At 39.1% G+C, this 18715-nt stretch overlaps 1 protein-coding gene across 6 annotated transcripts; it reads right to left on the bottom strand.

Annotated features, from left to right (window-relative positions):
• Positions 1 to 13070: 13070 nt before the first annotated feature.
• Positions 13071 to 18343, bottom strand: TCEAL9 (transcription elongation factor A like 9). 6 transcript variants are annotated; one of them, XM_030851491.2, is made up of 3 exons: positions 18195 to 18343; positions 17640 to 17713; positions 13071 to 17257 (listed from the first exon to the last, which is right to left on the bottom strand). In XM_030851491.2, exon 3 carries the CDS (start codon positions 17182 to 17184, stop codon positions 16870 to 16872), a length of 315 nt encoding a protein of 104 aa, XP_030707351.1. In that variant the 5' UTR covers positions 17185 to 17257; positions 17640 to 17713; positions 18195 to 18343; the 3' UTR covers positions 13071 to 16869. The 6 variants fall into 6 exon arrangements, with proteins under 6 accessions (XP_030707351.1, XP_060148766.1, XP_060148770.1 ...); XM_060292783.2 differs by having other exon boundaries at positions 13071 to 17260; positions 18195 to 18342; XM_060292787.2 differs by lacking the exon at positions 18195 to 18343 and adding an exon at positions 17837 to 18128.
• Between the last annotated feature and the right edge of the window lie 372 nt (positions 18344 to 18715).

Raw genomic sequence — 18715 nt, 5'->3', positions numbered from 1 at the left:
GGACTTCTGATTCAGACTGGCACCTGCATGTCAGCTCTCCAGCTCTCAGGTCTTTGAAGTACACCATTGGCTTTGCTGGCTCTCCAGCTTGTAGACAGCATACAATGGGACTTCCCAGTCTACATAATCATATGAACTTGTAATCTATCAGTCTATAAACCTTATAATCAATAAACCTATCTATCTATCTATCTATCTATCTATCTAGAGTCTATCTAAATGATAGATAGACTCTAGGTAGATAGACTTAGATAGATAGATAGATAGATAGAGAGAGAGATAGATAGATAGATAGATAGATAGACTCTAGATAGAAAGATAAATCTCATAGAGGGATGAGGAGGACTCTGAACCAAAAGTGATACTGGTGTTTTAAAATACATAGAACCAAGAAGAAAACTTCTATATATAGAAAGGTTAAACAACAAGGTCCTTGAGGTCGATGGACCTAGAGTCTGTCATACAGAGTGAAGTAAGTCAGAAAGAGAAAAAACAAATACAGTATGCTAACACATATATATGGAATCTAAGGAAAAAAATGTCATGAGGAACCTAGGGGTAAGACAAGAATAAAGACACAGACCTACTAGAGAATGGACTTGAGGATATGGGGAGGGGGAAGGGTAAGCTGTGACAAAGCGAGAGCGTGGCATGGACATATATACACTACCAAACGTAAAATAGATAGCTAGTGGGAAGTAGCCGCATAGCACAGGGAGAACAGCTAGGTGGTTTGTGACCACATAGAGGGGTGGGATAGGGAGGGTGGGAGGGAGGGAGACGCAAGAGGAAAGAGATATGGGGACATATGTATATGTATAACAGATTCACTTTGTTATAAAGCAGAAACTAACACACCATTGTAAAGCAATTATACTCCAATAAAGATGTTAAAAAAAAAGAAATTAGAAACTAAAAAGTAAAAAAACCCCAAAAAACAAGTTCCTGCTGTAGAGCACAAGGAACTATATTCAATATCCTGTGATAAATCATAATGGAAAAGAATATGAAAAAGAATGTATATATATGTATAACTGAGTCACTTTGCTGTACAGCAGTAATTAACATAACATTGTAATTCAACTACAATAAAAAATAAATTTAAAAAAAGACATAGAGCCAAATCTTTAACAGTTTAACTGAACCTATTTTAATAAGCAAAAGTGACTGAAAAGTTGGGGAAGGACTGAGATACAGTTAAAGAAGCCCATTATCCAGTAGAAAGTGGTGGGTGGGGATGATAGAGCACTACTGAGGCAGTTATTGGAAAAATAAGACTGTTTTGTAATTTTACCTCAACTAGTTATCCCTCAATCAAATTGATATCAGGTTAATATTCCAACAGAGGAAGCTCATTTTTGCTGAGATCTTTTTGCATGTTGCCATGACATATATTGTAGCTCACATGTATTTGGCTGGAAATGTCCTATTTTCCTCTCATTATACTCTCCTGGGTGAGTGCTAGGCTTGGGAGAAGATAGTCTGGCGCATGGTGGGCTCTGTGAGTGTGGATATCTCTGTTCCTGCCTAGAATGGTTCTCTATGTGTCGTCCTGATGCTTCATTGCTGCAGTCTTACTGTACTTCTCTTTTTTTTTTTTTACTACATTTAAACACCTATTAACAAATTGAAACTAAGTATTAAAAATCTAGGAAATTATGCCTACTCTAGCTTCCCTATAAGCTATGGCTATTATAACTTTGATGCCAAGACCTTTGAAGAATTGAGAACAGACCTGATAAAGTTTTAAGGGTGTTACTGTAAGAGTTTGAAACATTTGAAAGATAATGTATTTCATTCAAGAGATCTAGTCTTAAATAATAACAAAGCTATAAGGCTAAGACGTCTGAGTATGAAATCAACAAATATTCAGGACCTCACTATCTATTAGACAGCTGAGGGTTGTTATTTTATTTTAGAGACTGCAGATGCTGTCTTGAGACACCAGAGACCCATGGCCACTCTTTCCTGTGGTTTAGGACTCTGGTGAAAAAGAAGTTCTGTCCTGTATAGTCTCTAACTGTTAATTGAGCTACACTACGTATGGGCCAAGAAAACTCCTTTGACCCTTCTAGCTACAGGCCTAGGCTAGCCTCATTCTTACTTTCCCCTGGATTTTGGGATGAACTTAGAAGAGTATCAGGAAACTTAGCATAAATGTTTACCTTGCCTTACTGCTGCTAGTCCCATGTAAGTTCCATTACTGATACAGTTTTAACACCTAGCAAGGTCCTAGTACCCAATAGGCCCTATTAGTTCAGGGGTTGCAATGCATACGGCCACAGGTGACATATATTGAGTGAAGCCAGCTGAGCAGGAATCTGGTTAACTAGGGAGCATGTGCTCTATCAAAATGAGATAGCCTCTGCCAATTACTGTCATGAGACAATTCAGGCCCTATGTTGCCAAATATTCCTTTTTTTCCCTCAAGAGATATCAGAAATATAAAAGTTTATGTGAAATTGCCCCCTCCCCACAAATGAGCTGCTAATTTAAAATTCTGCATTCATTTTCTCACCTTTTCTCACACTTAACTATTTGGCAGACTTGATAAAACATTGGCTTCATACTATTGTGTACCTATAGCTATTGCCTGCAGCATGACACAAGACTCTTCCAGTTATCTATTGGTAAGTAGCAAACCATCCCAAAATTCACTGGTGTAAACTATAACTGATATTTATGCGCACAGACTCTGTGAATCAGAGGTTCAGAAAGTACACAGTGGAGGCTACTCTGCTCTAGGATGTCTGAGGCCTCAGCTAGGATGGCTTGGCTGAGGGTAACTTGAAAGGCTGTAGATGACTCAAACAGCTGGGTCCTGAAACAGCTGAGACTGAAATGGCTGCAGGACAGGCTTATGTAGGAGTATCAACCAGAGCTCCCACAAGCAGCCAGTCCAGCATGGCTATCTCAGGATGTTAAAAGCAAATGTTCCCTGCAAACAAGGTGGAAGCTGTATGCTCTTTTATGACCTAGCCTTGGAAGTCACATAGATCAGTACTACTGTACTCCATTGGTTGAAAGAATCATAAGTCCTCTTCCAAGATTGAAGGGGAGGGACTATAGACTTCAACTCTTGATGGGAGGAGTGCCAAATAATTTATAGTCATGTTGTAAAACCATCACACACATTACTGGTGTGTGCTTCTTACAATCCTTTTCTTACCCTCCAGCAAGACAAGGCAGTCAATATGTTATTGACACTTGCTTGATTACAATCGTTAAGTACAAAATAATTTTTGAATAAGACCTAAAATGGAATTCCCACAGCTTAGTTCCACTCATACTTTTCCTACCTTAAGGATTTCTAAGAAATTAATTTTTACTAGAAAAATATTTAGCATATTTATATATTTGTCCACAATTATCCACCTGTGTACTGATTGGGTACTGATGTGCATAGTTATCAGAAAGGATTGGAAATAGGAGATCAAAATAAACTGTGAGCCCAAAAGAATGGATTAGGAGGGTTATAGAAAACTGGATTTTATAGTCATGTTTTCTGTGCTTTTGCCTAATTTTGGATTTACAGGGTAGGACTTATGATCTCACTTGCAGTCCCAAGCTTTCACAGATCATGTATTGTCGAAACTGGAACGACCTTAGAATTATTTTAGTCCAAGAGCCTATTTTACAAGTTGGGAAACCAAGATAGAACAATTAAGAGGCTTGGCTAGGTTACCAAATAAGATAGTGGCAGAACTAGAAATAGAACCACCTATGCTTTCTTGGATAATACTACCTACCTACCTATCTATCTATCTATCTATCTATCTATCTATTTGCCTTGTAGGTCTATACATATTTTATATAAAATCAAAGGAAATACACTAACATTTTGTTTATAATTGCTTTTGGCTCTTGTGGTGATGGTTGATAGGCTAAAATCATAAATCCAATTTATGATTTTCTACATTTTCTAAATATTCTACAATAACTTAGGTAGATATGAGAATAAGCAAAAAATTATACTTAAAGACTAGTGAAACTGATAATTTTATGTGTTTTTAGTACAGATGAGTTTATCTATCTCTAACTAAAGAGTAAACTAACACCCTCTCTCTCTCTCTCTCTCTCACACACACACACACACACACACACACACACACACAGAGACAACACACACACACACTTCTCCCCTTCCTCCCGTCCTCCTCTCTTTTTACACCCCTGCCCCAGCTCCTGAGTCAAGGGCTATATTTCCCACCACAAATCTAAGACTTAGGCATTTGTACCATGACAGTATCTTGTGCCATATTTTACACTTAGAGACCTATGCCTGGTGACTTGGTGACTCCCCACTCCCACTCCTCCCGCATCCCCTCCCATTTAGTTGTCCTCATCTCTGAGATTAAAAATGCATTTCTAATGCTGGACATCAGGTGGTGATTACCTCTATCTTCTAAATTATCTCAAAGGACAATGTATCCTTTTTGTAAATAGAAGGGAAAAATCTTTAATTATTTTTCTTTTAAATTCAGGTTATGAAATAGTATGTGCAGAATTATCCTAGTTTCCTTAAACATACATAGTGATGAAAATGAAATAAAACAGCACTTATATAAATGCTGATTATGTAGAGCATTGTTGTATATGTATATTCATGATTGCACTTTATCCTCCCCCAAATCCTATGAGGTAGGTGCTAATGTTATCCCCTATCTTATTTTACAAATAAGAGAATTGCAGGACAGCAAAGCTATGCAACAGATAGGAGGTGGTAGGGCAGGAATTCAGACCCATACAGTCTAGTTCCTAAGTCCATGTTCTTACTCAGTTTCATTAATTAATAAGTCCCAAATCTATAACTCACTCTTTCTTTTATCCATCTATTGTTTGAGACCTTTTCTGTGCTATGCACTGCCTGCCCATTACACATCTCAATCTCAGTACCATATTTAGGAGTTCTGATTCCCCTGACATAGTTCTTTCCACTTAATAAAAATATAAGAAATATACTTTTCATTCAATCAATTTATTGAGCATCTACTATGTCCCAGGCAAGACCCTAGAGATATAAAAGACAGAAAGACAGATACAGCCTTCGTATTCCTATGGAGCTCATGGTTTAGTGGGAGGAAACCAGGAGAGTGTGGTAAGTACTGAAGGGGAGATTGGAGCACTGAGTAAAAGGACTTAAACCAGTTGCCAGTAAAGTCTTCCAGGAGGAAGCAATGTCTAGGAGATCAATTTCTGCTGTGACAGTGTGAGGAGCTCTGTGGAACTCCTTTCCTGTGAAACTCATTAAAAAACCAAACAAAATAATTTAAAGGCTCTAGAAATGGTTTTAAGGGCATATATTAAGTGGAAAAACATCTATTCAAGAAAATCTATAAAAAACTTCATAAGAAATATGAGTCTGTGGTATCTGAGCCTAGACCTCTCCCTCCCTCTCACTCCCAGGTCAAGGAGGCATAAACTGCACTCCTGTCAGTCAAGAACACAGGACATCCTCTTCCTGCAGCTTGCAGCCATGGGGATTTCTTCCTGGGAAGAGAAGGATATCAGCATTTCTTATCCTGCCCCAACTACTGAGATTGTGAGGTTAAGCTCCAGGTGAGTGCAGTTGAGAGGTGGGGGCTCTTTCCTTCCAACCAGCCCCCACTGATAGAATGGAGGCTGTCCTCTGGGTGTGGCACCACTGAGAATACTGAAGCCCTGATCATTCTTGGTTTGGCTTAAAAGGCATGGTTCCACACTATGAGAAGCAAGGTGAGAGGACATCAGGCTACTGTTTCCTTTCTACCCACATTGAGACACCAGCTCCTAAAGCAGAAGTGTCATTCAAAGATAAGAGTGCCATTGTCCCCACTCCCAGATCCAGAGCCCTGGCTCAGAGATTTTGCCTGGGGAGAGAAGAAAGCCATAAGTAATATAGGTTCTAAAATTTCCCCAATGGGACTTACTTTATTTGCAACAGAGCATGGAGACTGTTCAAGCCAAAGGTGCTCTAAAAACAGTAGTGGTTGTGGTGGAGGCAATTGGGAAGTGATTCTTGGGTTTGGTGAAGATAACAGTTAACTGAAAGCTGGCTAGATTGTTTTAAAAAGCCAGCTAAGAAGATGGCTGTGGGGAGTTCTCTTTCCCTGTTTGGAACAAATATTAAACACTGACCTTTGGAACTATTCCTGCAAGTGAGCCCAAATTTGATTGAATTAGGCTTCAGAGCAATTCCTGCCCAAGGGCATTATGAAAAATAACAGATTAGTCAACTGGTAATTATAGGAGCCTAACAGCTGAGCATGGTTAGGGCTATGACCTTTACAAGTGCTTCTCAGTCCCTCACCTCACTCTCACTTAGTTGGGACAGGATGACTAGAGAGGGGTTGGGATTGGATATTGTCCTTCCTTCAGGTCAGTTAGGCTCATAGGTTAGGTTCTGGTAAAAGAGTTTCTCTTGAGGGAAGGCCTTACTTAAGAAGAGTAGAATGCTCTGGGTGCATTAAAAAAATGGCTACTTTTCCTTTCCCCCCGCCAGAAGCACAAGGAAATTTTCTCTAATATTCACCGTGAGAACCTCATAGGGCTCTGAGAAGTAAAACTCATAAAAGTGTGGGAGGACTCCTTAAGACTGGGCCTCATGGAACAGGATAGAAAGCCCAGAGATAAACCGACACACCTATGGTCAACTAATCTATGACAAAGGAGGCAAGGATATACAATGGAGAAAAGACAGTCTCTTCAATAAGTGGTGCTGGGAAAACTGGACAGCTACATGTAAAAGAATGAAATTAGAACACTCCCTAACACCATACACAGAAATAAACTCAAAATTGATTAAAGACCTAAATGTAAGACTGGACACTATAAAACTCTTAGAGGAAAACATAGGAAGAACACTCTTTGATATGAATCACAGCAAGATCTTTTTTGACCCACCTCCTAGAGTAATAGAAATAAAAACAAAAATAAACAAATGGGACCTAATGAAACTTAAAAGCTTTTGCACAGCAAAGGAAACTATAAACAAGATGAAAAGACAACCCTCAGAATGGGAAAAAATATTTGCAAATGAATCAATGGACAAAGGATTAATCTCCAAAATATATAAACAGCTCATGCAGCTCAATATTAAAAAAAAACAAACAGGGCTTCCCTGGTGGCGCAGTGGTTGAGAGTCTGCCTGCCGATGCAGGGGACACGGGTTCGTGCCCCGGTCCGGGAGGATCCCACATGCCGCAGAGTGGCTGGGCCTGTGAGCCATGGCCGCTGAGCCTGCATGTCCGGAGCCTGTGCTCTGCAACGGGAGAGGCCACAACAGTGAGAGGTCTGCGTACCGCAAAAAAAAACAAACAAAAAAAACCCAACCGAATCAAAAAATGGGCAAAAGACCTAAATAGACATTTCTCCAAGAAGACATACAGATGGCCAAGAGGCACATGCAAAGCTGCTCAACATCACTAACTGTTAGAGAAATGCAAATCAAAACTACAATGAGGTATCACCTCACACCAGTTAGAATGGGCATCATCAGAAAATCTACAAACAACAAATGCTGGAGAGGGTGTGGAGAAAAGGGAACCCTCTTGCACTGTTGGTGGGAATGTAAATTGATACAGCCACTATGGAGAACAGTATGGAGGTTCCTTAAAAAACTAAAAATAGAATTACCATATGACTCAGCAATCCCACTACTGGGCATATACCCAGAGAAAAACATAATTCAAAAAGACACATGCACCCCAATGTTCATTGCAGCACTATTTACAATAGCCAGGTCATGGAAGCAACCTAAATGCCCATCGACAGACGAATGGATAAAGAAGATGTGGTACATATATACAATGGAATACTACTCAGCCATAAAAAGGAATGAAATTGGCTCATTTGTAGAGACATGGATGGACCTAGAGACTGTCATACAGAATGAAGTAAGTCAGAAAGAGAAAAACAAATATTGTATATTAACGCATATATGTGGAATCTAGACAAATGGTACAGATGAACCGGTTTGCAAGGCAGAAATAGAGACACAGATGTAGAGAACAAATGTATGGACACCAAGGGGGGAAAGTTGGGGGTGGTGGGATGAATTGGGAGATTGGGATTGACATATATACACTAATATGTATAAAATAGATAACTAGTAAGAACCTGCTGTATATAAAAAAAAAAGACTGGGACTCTCTGGAGTTTTAAATCTCAGACTTGTCCACACTGAACTTCCAGCAATTCATAAATTATAGTTTAGGTTTTCCTACATCAGTACTGATTCCTGGGGATGTTTCTGTTCATAGGTTTTACTCCAACAAATTGTGATTCTCTGTATCTGACTGTCTGTCTCTCCTTTTTTGCGGGCAGTGATTTGCTCTGTGACTTCAATTCTCTAATGGATCTAAGAAGAGTTGTTGATTTTCAGTTTGTTCAGCTTTTTACTTATTGTTAGAATGGAGTGATAACATCTAAGTTCTTTCCATGCCAGACCAAAGCAAGAGGGAATTTAATGATAAAAGAGTTAATCCATAAGGAGTATATAACAATTATAAATATATATGCACCTAACAACAGAGCACCAAAATATATGAAGCAAAAACTGACAAAAATGAAGGGAGAAATAGATAATTCAACAATAATAGTTGGAGACTTTAATACCCCGCTTTTTTTAAAACATCTTTATTGGAATATAATTGCTTTACAATGGTGTATTAGTTTCTGCTTTATAACAAAGTGTGTTAGTTTCTGCTTTATAACAAAGTGAATCAGTTATACATATACATATGTTCCCATATCTCTTCCCTCTTGCATCTCCCTCCCTCCCACCCTCCCTATCTCACCCCTCTAGGTGGTCACAAACCACCAAGCTGATCTCCCTCTGCTATGTGGCTGCTTCCCACTAGCTATCTATTTTACATTTGGTAGTGTATATATATGTCCATGCCACTCTCTCACTTTGTCCCAGCTTACCCTTCACCACTTTTAATAATAAATAGACCAAATGGGCAGAAGATCAACCAGGAAGTAGAAGACATGAGAACACCACACACCAACTAGACCTAACAGACATATAGAATATGCCACCCAACAACAGCAGAATGCACATTCTTCTCAAGTGCACATGGAACATTCTTCATGGTAGACCATGAAGGCCATAAAACAAGCCTTAATAAATTTAATGGGTTATAAGTAATACAAGATATGTTCTCTGACCACAGTGCAATAAAATTTTGTATAAACAACATAAAAAAATTAGGAAAGTCACAAATATCTGGAAATGAAGCAAAACACTCCTAAACAGCCAATGCATCAAAGAACAAATCAAAATGGATATCAGAAAATACTCTGAGATTAATGAAACATGACGTACAGCATACCAGAACTTATGGGGATGGAACTTTGGTATGTAGAAACACAATGTACTCAAAACAATGGGATGGAGCTAAGCTTATGCTTAGAGGGAAATATATAGCTGTATATATAGCTGTAAATGCCTATATTAAAAAGAAGAAAGATCTCAAATCAAGATCTTAACTTTCCACCTTAAGATGCTGGGAAAGAAGAGCAAACTAAGCATAAATGAGAGCAGAAATTAGAGTAATGGAGTATAGAAAGAGAATAGAGAAAATTAGTGAAACCAAACTGGTTCTTTGAAAAGATCAACAATATTGACAAATCTCCAGCTAGATTGATGAGAGAGAGAGAGAGAGAGAGAGAGATGTGTGTGTCAAGTTACTAAAGTCAGAAATGAAAGAGGGGTCAATATTACTGAACTTATAGATATGAAAAAAGATTATAAATGAATAATATGAAATATTACATGCCATTATGTTATATAACAGACAAAACGGACAAATTCCTAGAAAAATACAAACTACCAAAACTATCTCAATAAGAAATAAACAATTTGAATAGACCTATAACAAGTGAAGAGATTTAATTAGTAATAAATTTTTAAAAACTACCCATAAAGAAAATTCTAGGCCACGTGGCTTCACTGCTGAATTCTATCAAACATTTAAAGAAGAATTCTTCAAAAAAAATATAAAAGGAAAGAACACTTCTCCTCTTATTCGACCAGTATTATCCTGGTATGAAAACCAAAGATATGACAAGAAAAATCTACAGACCAGTATCTCTTATGCATATGGATGCAAAAAATCCCCCAAGAAAATACTAGGAAAACAAGCCTAGAAACATATAAAAACAATTATACATCATGACCAAATGGGATTCATCCCAGAATGCAAGTTTGGTTTAACATCCCCAAGCCAGGAATTCCCTCAACATAATAAAAGGTATTACAAAAAAAACCCTCAGCTGACATTATACTTAATGTTAAAACACTGAATGCCTTGCCCCTAGTATCAGAAACAAAACAAAGATGTGTGCTCTCACAATTTCTATTCAACGTTACACTGGAGGTTCTAGCCAGGACAGTTAGGCAAGGAAAAGAAATAAAAGGCATCTAGATTGAAAAATAAGAAGTAGAACTATCTCTATTTACAGATGACATAATTTTATATATAGAAAGTCTTATGGAATCCACTGATAAACTAACAAAACTGACAACTTCAGCAAGGTTGCAGGATACAAGATCAATAAACAAAAATCAACTATATTTCTATACACTTGCAATGAACAATCTGAATAAGAAAATTAAGAAAACAATCCTACTTATAATAGTATCAAAAAGAACAAAATATTTAGAAATAAATTTAATAAGGGAAGTACAAAATTGATACGCTGAAAACTGCAAACCATTATTGAAAGAAATTAAAGAAGATGCAATTAAATGGAAAAAAAGATCCCATGTTCATGAATTGAAAAATTTAATATTGTTAAAATGGCAATGCTTCCTAAATTGATCTACAGATTCAATACAATCCCTTTCATAACCCCAGCTGATTTCTTTGTACAAATTGACAAGCTGATTCTAAAATTCATATGCATTGCAAGGGACCCTAATAGCCAAAACAATCTTGGAAAATAATAAAGTAGGAGGACTCATGTTTCCTGATTTCAAAATTGCTTCAAAGCAATGGTAATCAAGACAGTGTGATACTGGCACATGATAGACATATAGGTCAATAGGACTGAATTGAGAGTCCAGAAGTAAAACCATGTGTCAGCTGATTTTTGATGAGGGTGCCAAGACCATTCACTGGGAAAAATAAAATAGTCCTTTCACAAACAGTTCTGGACCAACTAGATAGCCACTTGCAAACTAACGAAATGAGACCCTTACCTCACACCATATACAAAAAAATTAACTAGAAATAGATCAGAGACCTAAATGTAAGAGCTAAAATGATAAAACTCAGGGAAAAAACCCATAGGGATAAATCTTCATGAACTTGGATATGGCAAAGGATTCTTAGATATGACACCAAAGTAATGAGCAGAAAAAGAAAAAAACATTGAATTTCATCAAAACTAAAATTTTTAGGGCATCAAAGTATACCATCAAGAAAGTGAAAAGATAACCCACAGAATGGGAGAAAATATGTACAAATCATGTATCTGATAAGGGACTTGTATCCAGAGTATATAAAAACTCTTACAACTCAATAATAAAAAGGCAAATATCCCAATTAAAAAATGGGCAAAGGATTTGAATAGACATTTCTCCAAGTAAGATATACAAGTGGCCAATAAGCACATGAAGAGATGCTCAATATCATTAACAATCAGAGAAATGCAAATCAAAACCACAGTAAGATACCCCTTCACCTCTGCTAAAATGGCTACAGTCAAAAAGTCAGAAAATAAAAAGTGTTGTCAAGGACATGGGAAAATTGGAACCCTTACACACTGCTGATGGAAAGGTATAATGGCCAGTCAGTTTAGAAAACAGTATGGCAGTTCCTGAAACAATTAAGCATAGAGTTACTGTATGACCCAGCAATTCAATTCCTAGATATCTACCCAAGAGAAATAAGAACATATGTCCTTACAAAACTTGTACACAAATGTTCATAGCAGCATTACCCATAACAAGAAAAAGATGAAAACAGCCCAAATATCCACCAATGGACTAATGAATAAACAAATGTGGCATATCCATACAATAGAATGTTGTTCTGCCATAAAAAGAAATGAATACTTGGTACACAATGGGCGAACCTTGAAAACATAAGCTAAGTGAAAAAAGCCAGTAACAAAAGACCACATTTTATGAGTACATTCTGATGAAATGTCCAGGGATAAGGAAATCTATAGAGACAGAAAGTAGATTAATGTTTACTTAGGGCTGGGGGGATAGAGGTGTAGGGGGTGGGGTCATAGGTAAGGTATGGTGTTTCTTTATGACTTGAAAATGTTCTAAAATTGACTGTGGTGATAGCTGCACATAACTGTGAATATATTAAAACCACTGAATTGTACACTTTAGGTGGGTGAATTGTATGGTATGTGAATTATATCTCAATAAAGCTGTTTAAAAAAAAAAGAAGTAACATATATTCTGGGATAAATGAGTAGGAGTTATCCCGGCTAAGTGCATGAGGAGTGGTTGAGAGAAAGTTTCAGGCAGGAAAAACTATGGGAACAAAGACCAGGACTTGAAAGTACATGGACCTTTAAGGAAATGATGGGAATCCATTTAGCACAGTGTTGCTGTTGTTGTTAGTATTTATTAAATACCAACTGTTGCAGAGCAGAGATTAGGAATGAGGGCTTTGACCATAGGCAGGCATTCCATTTAACAGCTGGGTGACCTTGGCTTGAGACATGTAATCTCTCTAAGCCTCACTTCCTTTTCTATTAAATAGTAGGTTAATGATATAACACCTGGAAAAGGACTCAGAATTCATGCAAGGGGAGAAGGACTTTGTATAACTCCAAGAAACTATTTTGACAGTTACAATGCAAGGATAATAGAATTATCTATTAGGAGAAATTTTTTTAAAAAATAATCATTTCTTAAACAATCAGATAGCAGGAGGCCTGGTGAGATATCAAAATGTCACTTTAAAAGACATAATCCCTCCCTTCAGTGAGCTAATGGGCTTTATCTTGGTATTTGTGGATATGTGTATCTATGTGTGTGTATATATTATACTGTACCTCCTGTCCTTCATTTTTCTTTTAATAATGCATGGTGAACATGTGGTACGTATGGATCTACCTCATTCTTTTTTTTTTTTTTTTTTTTTTTGCGGTACGCGGGCCTCTCACTGTTGTGGCCTCTCCCGTTGCAGAGCACAGGCTCCAGACACGCAGGCTCAGTGGCCATGGCTCACGGGCCCAGCCGCTCCGCGGCATGTGGGATCTTCCTGGACCGGGGCACGAACCCGTGTCCCCTGCATAGGCAGGCAGACTCTCAACCACTGCGCCACCAGGGAAGCCCCTATCTCATTCTTTTAAATAGATTCTTTACCCACACTATATTGAAAATATTAAGGGGGGTGTTTAGGTAAAATATTTGAATAGACATTTCTCAAAGTAAGATGTATAAATGGCCAATAGTACATGAAAATATGCTCCATACCCAGCTAAATTATGCAGCTGTTTTTGCTAAGGCTCTTGCAAATCGTTGGTGTCAAAATATCAAATAATTGCTTTTGGATACCATTATGTGTCAAAGGTTCCCCCTCTCTCGAAACTTTCCCTGTAGAGGGAACAGACCAGCTTTCCTCTTAGCTCTTGGCTTTTCCTTTTATAGAGGCAGTGGCGATTACATGTATATGGGATCTGAGGTTGCCTTACAAACACACACAATCCTGTCAGTTTTTCAGTGAAAAATTTCACATAAGATTACTCCTGTCATTAGCACCTTGATAAATCCATTGGTTTTGCTCCTCTACTTCTTTAATTTTGTGTGTCATGGTAGCTATGTCTTTAAAGTTCCTCATAGATTATTTACTTTTAGTTTCTTTGTTGTTCTTTTCATTGAGTTAATTAGGATTCATTCAAAATCCTATGTATTTAAGCAAAAACTAGAAAGAGTTACAAATTCCCTGTTTACAGTCTACAGTACAATGCATTATCTGCTTTAACTTGGAATTATAAATCAAAATTTGTGATATTAGGAAAGGCTTACCATTCACATTAAGATTTACTGCACAGAGAAAAGTGTTACTGGGAGAGGCAATCCACCTTGGGTCCTGAGCATCCCTGCATGTTCTTATTGGGTACACCAAGAATGTAAGGCCCTGACCACTCTTTATGCAGGCAGTCCATTTCGCAGAGTTGTGTTTGCAGCAAGCAACTTTGAGGGATGGGGTAACGTCTTTCCCTGGACACAGAGCAGGCTTGCTTTTGCTTACTATGAAAGCAATGAATTCTCCAAACTCAGGTATCTTTCCTAAAACACAGTGCTCTGCATGTGTAGGCATCCAAGGGACTTGAGGATAATGGGGAACTGATATAAACCAATATGAAGCCGTTGCTACTGCTTTTACCATGAGTAATAATGTCCTTAGTCTCTGATCAGGATTCTAGTGTCTTCTGTCATAGCAAAAGCAGGTTAAACAGTAGCAGGTTAATGTTAACTTGTTAATTTGTAAGTAGGGTAAAATCTCAGACTGCACACTTCTTGACAGGTGTTTCCAGATGTTATTCCCTAAATCAATTATGCTAGGGCAATGTTTCCCACTAGGATGATTTTTGCCATATCTATATACCACCTTTGCTGTTAACATTGTGTTCTACTTCATGTTTGTCTTCAAACAGACTCATTTAATTTGAATATTTTTGAAAAGGAAATTTGAGTACTTTTTTGAAAAGGAAACTTTATAACACCACCCTAAATCTAAACTATCATTTGCCTTAAAGAGAGTATTCATTAATACACATTCAAATAAATATCAATACATGAATATTACAACTTAAAATATTTGTGTATTACCTGAAATCACCTCCACCTACCACCAGGCCCTTCTACTTTAATCCCAAGTTATCTGATTGCATCTAGAGTAGTCATGGCTGGGACAAAAACTATCACAACTAATGTTTTTAGTTAGTGACTTTTGAAACCTTTTCTTTAAAAGTTATATTCTTTCCTTTAAAAGTTCCCATCAAGCCCCCTTGTGAAGGAAAAAAGGGGTAAAGGAAGTCCAGTGCTCTGACCTGCAATGGGGACAGTCCTTGTCCTCCAGGTATGTATGTCCAGGACAGCCTGGCCTTCAGCCTAGAAGAGTCTGGTGCCTGCTGCAGGCTGGAACACAGAAACCAAAGTCAGACAACCCTGGAGAGGGGTGTGCCTTGGGGGAGCCCTTCCACATCCTGCCCCAGCTCCACCCCTCAGAGTGCCAGGGGGTTGGATTCATACCATCCTATAAAAGTGGCACAGTAAGTCTTTGGACCCTCATCTCACTTCAGCCAGAATCCAGACCAACCAGCATCCATCAGACTGTTGCAACCTTGAAGAATAGTCTGGAGAGATTAATTGCCCCAAAAAGAGCATCACAGAGGAAAAATAATATACAACTGGCACAACTGTGAGCCACATATACATATATAGATACATATATAGTTATGAAGATTTGGATGCAGATATACATACACAGTAAGTCTTACACAGCACTTCATACATTTCCAAGTAAGCATGGGAATATCCCGAAATCTTACTTGAACCTCCCTTTAAAAATTTACACAGGTCTAAGGGTATCTTTTGAGCTGGTGAGGAGGGCCTGCCACCAGTCTTTTGGGAGAGATTGCTCACCCTAAGGAAATAAGAGTCAGGAAGATAAAACCAATCTTTAGGCTCATAAGCAACTCTGACTAAAGCATAATGTCTGTTACTCAGTCTTATCTTCTGGTCCCACCCCCAAAGAGACCCATTGTGTCCGAATCTTATGGGGAAGAGGGGGTCTGTGATTAAAATCCCAAAGTTGCCAAGGTATCAATAAGATATCACAGCCCAAGTGGCCCTGCATAAATGTCTATCTAAATTTAAGAGATGGGTGTTTCCCCCACTTCTGTAGAGGTCAGACGGGAGAGTCAGTCCATTGGGGGTTCCAAAGAAATATGTTGGGCTTCACTATTTGAGATTTCTAACACATCAGCAGTGTTAGGGGCCTGAGAAGTACAGAACCTGAATGAAGGGGCAGAAATACCCAATACATATGGTAGTATCAAGGGGAGGAGGATGGAAGGTTAGGCAGGCACAGCAGGAGAGAAACACAAATGTAGTGCCCACCTAACAGTTGTCTGGATTTGTTCTTAAGCACAGGTGAGAACTACTTTCTCCCTCCAAAATACCTGAAATAAATCTCTTAGGAGTTGGGATCCTGCATGAGCAGATGGGAACAAAAGCTTGTCAAATACAGTTCACAGTCACTACCTTGTTTGGTCCTCATAAGATCCCTGAAAGTTCTTTATTATCTCTATTTTGCAGATGAGAAACGATGTAAAATTTATTCTCCTAGCTAAGTGGTCTGGTGGTAATTTGGAGTTTACATTTGCTTCTAAAACTCTGCCATTAAATATTGTGTCCCAATGCCTTTAGAAATATACTCAGTACTGTTGTTTACTCCTTTTTTTAAATAAAGCTTTTATTATTTTTAACAATAGTGTGTGTACATTCTAGGAATAAGGAAAAATACAAATAAGCTGAATAAAAAAATCACTCATAATTCTACCACTGACTGTACTTTTTGTCTTTCATCCTTCACATGTTCTTCTGTGCATATATGTGATATATAAATGTACTCTTCCTTTTTAAAAATATGATATTCACATATTACTTAGTAACTTCTTTTTTCATTTTATATCCTGCCAGGAACCTCTTTTTGTACAAATGAGTAAAGTTCTCTTATTAAAAGGCAAAGACTTGTAGATTGCTTTGAAGTAAAATAAACAATGAGATGCATCTAAAACCACTAATAGCAACAAGTTAAAAGTAGAAAGATGGACAAAGGTGTATTGGGAAAACGCAAATCAAAAGAAAGTAATGTTAACATCAGAAAAAATAAAAATCAAGGTAAACTACATTAAATAGGGGTAAGGATGGTTTCGATTAACCTTCCAACGCATCACTATAAGTTTGTTTCTTACTCTCCTTATCTCGTCTAATTCATTCACTTCTCTAAACACATCTTCCTTGCTTAAATGCCTGTTGTGTATATCTTCTTTAAATTCCTGGAGAGACTGAATCAGCCTTTCTCTAAAAGTTCCTTCTGTTTTTTCCTCCTCCTCTGGCTCTTCCTCCTCCTCTGGCTTTTCCTCAGGCTTTGGCTCTTCCTCAAGTTTTGGTTCACTCTCATTTTCTGGTTTTCCTTCAATCTTTTGACAGGGTGTCATCTTGTATCTGTCTCTCTTCCTCCTGTTCCCTCTTCCTTTCTTTTTTCTGCTTATTCTTCTTTGAAAACAACTACTTCTAGGAAACAAGAAGGCGACATTAAGTCAAAAGTTTGGTGAACGGACCAGTGCTCTGGACACAGGTCTCCGTATTTGCTTTTTGTGATTCAGAGCTATCACCAAATATTTTCCACTTGGGAGACTCAGTCTGCCATCTGGGTTTCCCCAAGCCTGCTGCTCCTACCCCCACTTTCCACCTCCTCACCTCCCTCGTCCCTCCCTCCAGCCTTTTCCAAGGCTCTCCTCAACCATTTCTCCCTTCACAAGGCATAACGCAAGACCCTCCTAGAACAGAGTAGGCTGGGAGAAGGGGGGTGCGGGGAAGAACAGGGGCCGACAACCTCAGTCCCTCCTTTGCCCACCTCCACCCCAGGGGTCTTTATATTTCCTTCACCTACCCGTACTGATTCGGTCAGTTTCTTCCTCGCCTTTTCTAGCCCTGCGTACTGCTATGAACAACAGACCTGCAGACCTGCGGACAAACGGGAAACGGGAGGGGGAGGGGGTGAGGGTGGGGGTGGGGCGAGCGCTCAGTGGGCCGACCAGCACCACGCACTTTTCTCATTAAGGTTCTCGGTTATAGAAACTTTCCTACCTTCTTATTCCCGCATTTGTCCCCCTCTCCACAGTGCAAGTTAAGTCGAATTTTCCATCAGACAGGGAGTAGGAAAAGCAGATTATTTCCAAACTATCTTTAAGACTGAGGGGGGCGGTTGGGGGGTGGGTAGGTGTTGGGATAGCGGTCTGAGGTGGCAGAGGATGATTATTTTCAAACTCTCACAGGTCTCCCTGTCCTTCTCCCGGGACCCCTAGTCCCTCTCCCAAGGGTCACCATTTCCTGCAGACCTGGAGGTGGGAGGTGGAGAGATGGAATTGACCAGGGCTCCCTCAAGTCTCTGCTCTAGGCCACCCCACCCTAGAAATTCCCAGACAGCACCTATTTTGCCACCAACCTGCAAAATTCCGGCAAGCTGACTCCTTCTCCTTCTCCTAGCCTCGGGCTCCACCGGCTGCGCTGCTGAAGCAAGCTGGTACCCAGACGGGAACAAGGACCAGACTAGCAGGACTTCTGCACACGTCGACTCCTGGTCACGTGATATCTACGTCACCAGTGAGCTCGGGTCCCCAATTTCCACTCCCACCAAAAGCGCGGCAGAAGTGGGCCGGCCCTCTGCCCCCTACCCCCTTATACATTGGCCCTTTCCATCCCAGAGGGGGAAAATGTTATTTGCCTTTCTCTGATTTCTAGGGAGGGGCTGCATCTTTTTCTGGAGCTACTAAACTTTTCTACTTTTTTCAAGAATTGTCTTTTCCTGCCTTCTGCTCCCAGGATTAAGAACTCCAACCTACATCCATCGCCCCTCCCCCAGCCTCCATTTCATCTGCAATCTAGTCCTTGGCTGTTGTGGAGCAGGGTTGGTTTGGCAGCAGGTTGTTTAAAAAAAAAAAGGATGGTGGGGGAAGCCTGGGACAG

This window comes from Globicephala melas, chromosome X (genome assembly GCF_963455315.2).
Source record: "Globicephala melas chromosome X, mGloMel1.2, whole genome shotgun sequence".
In the NCBI taxonomy this organism is placed as follows: domain Eukaryota; kingdom Metazoa; phylum Chordata; class Mammalia; order Artiodactyla; family Delphinidae; genus Globicephala; species Globicephala melas.
This window is presented reverse-complemented; position numbering and strand designations above follow the sequence as displayed.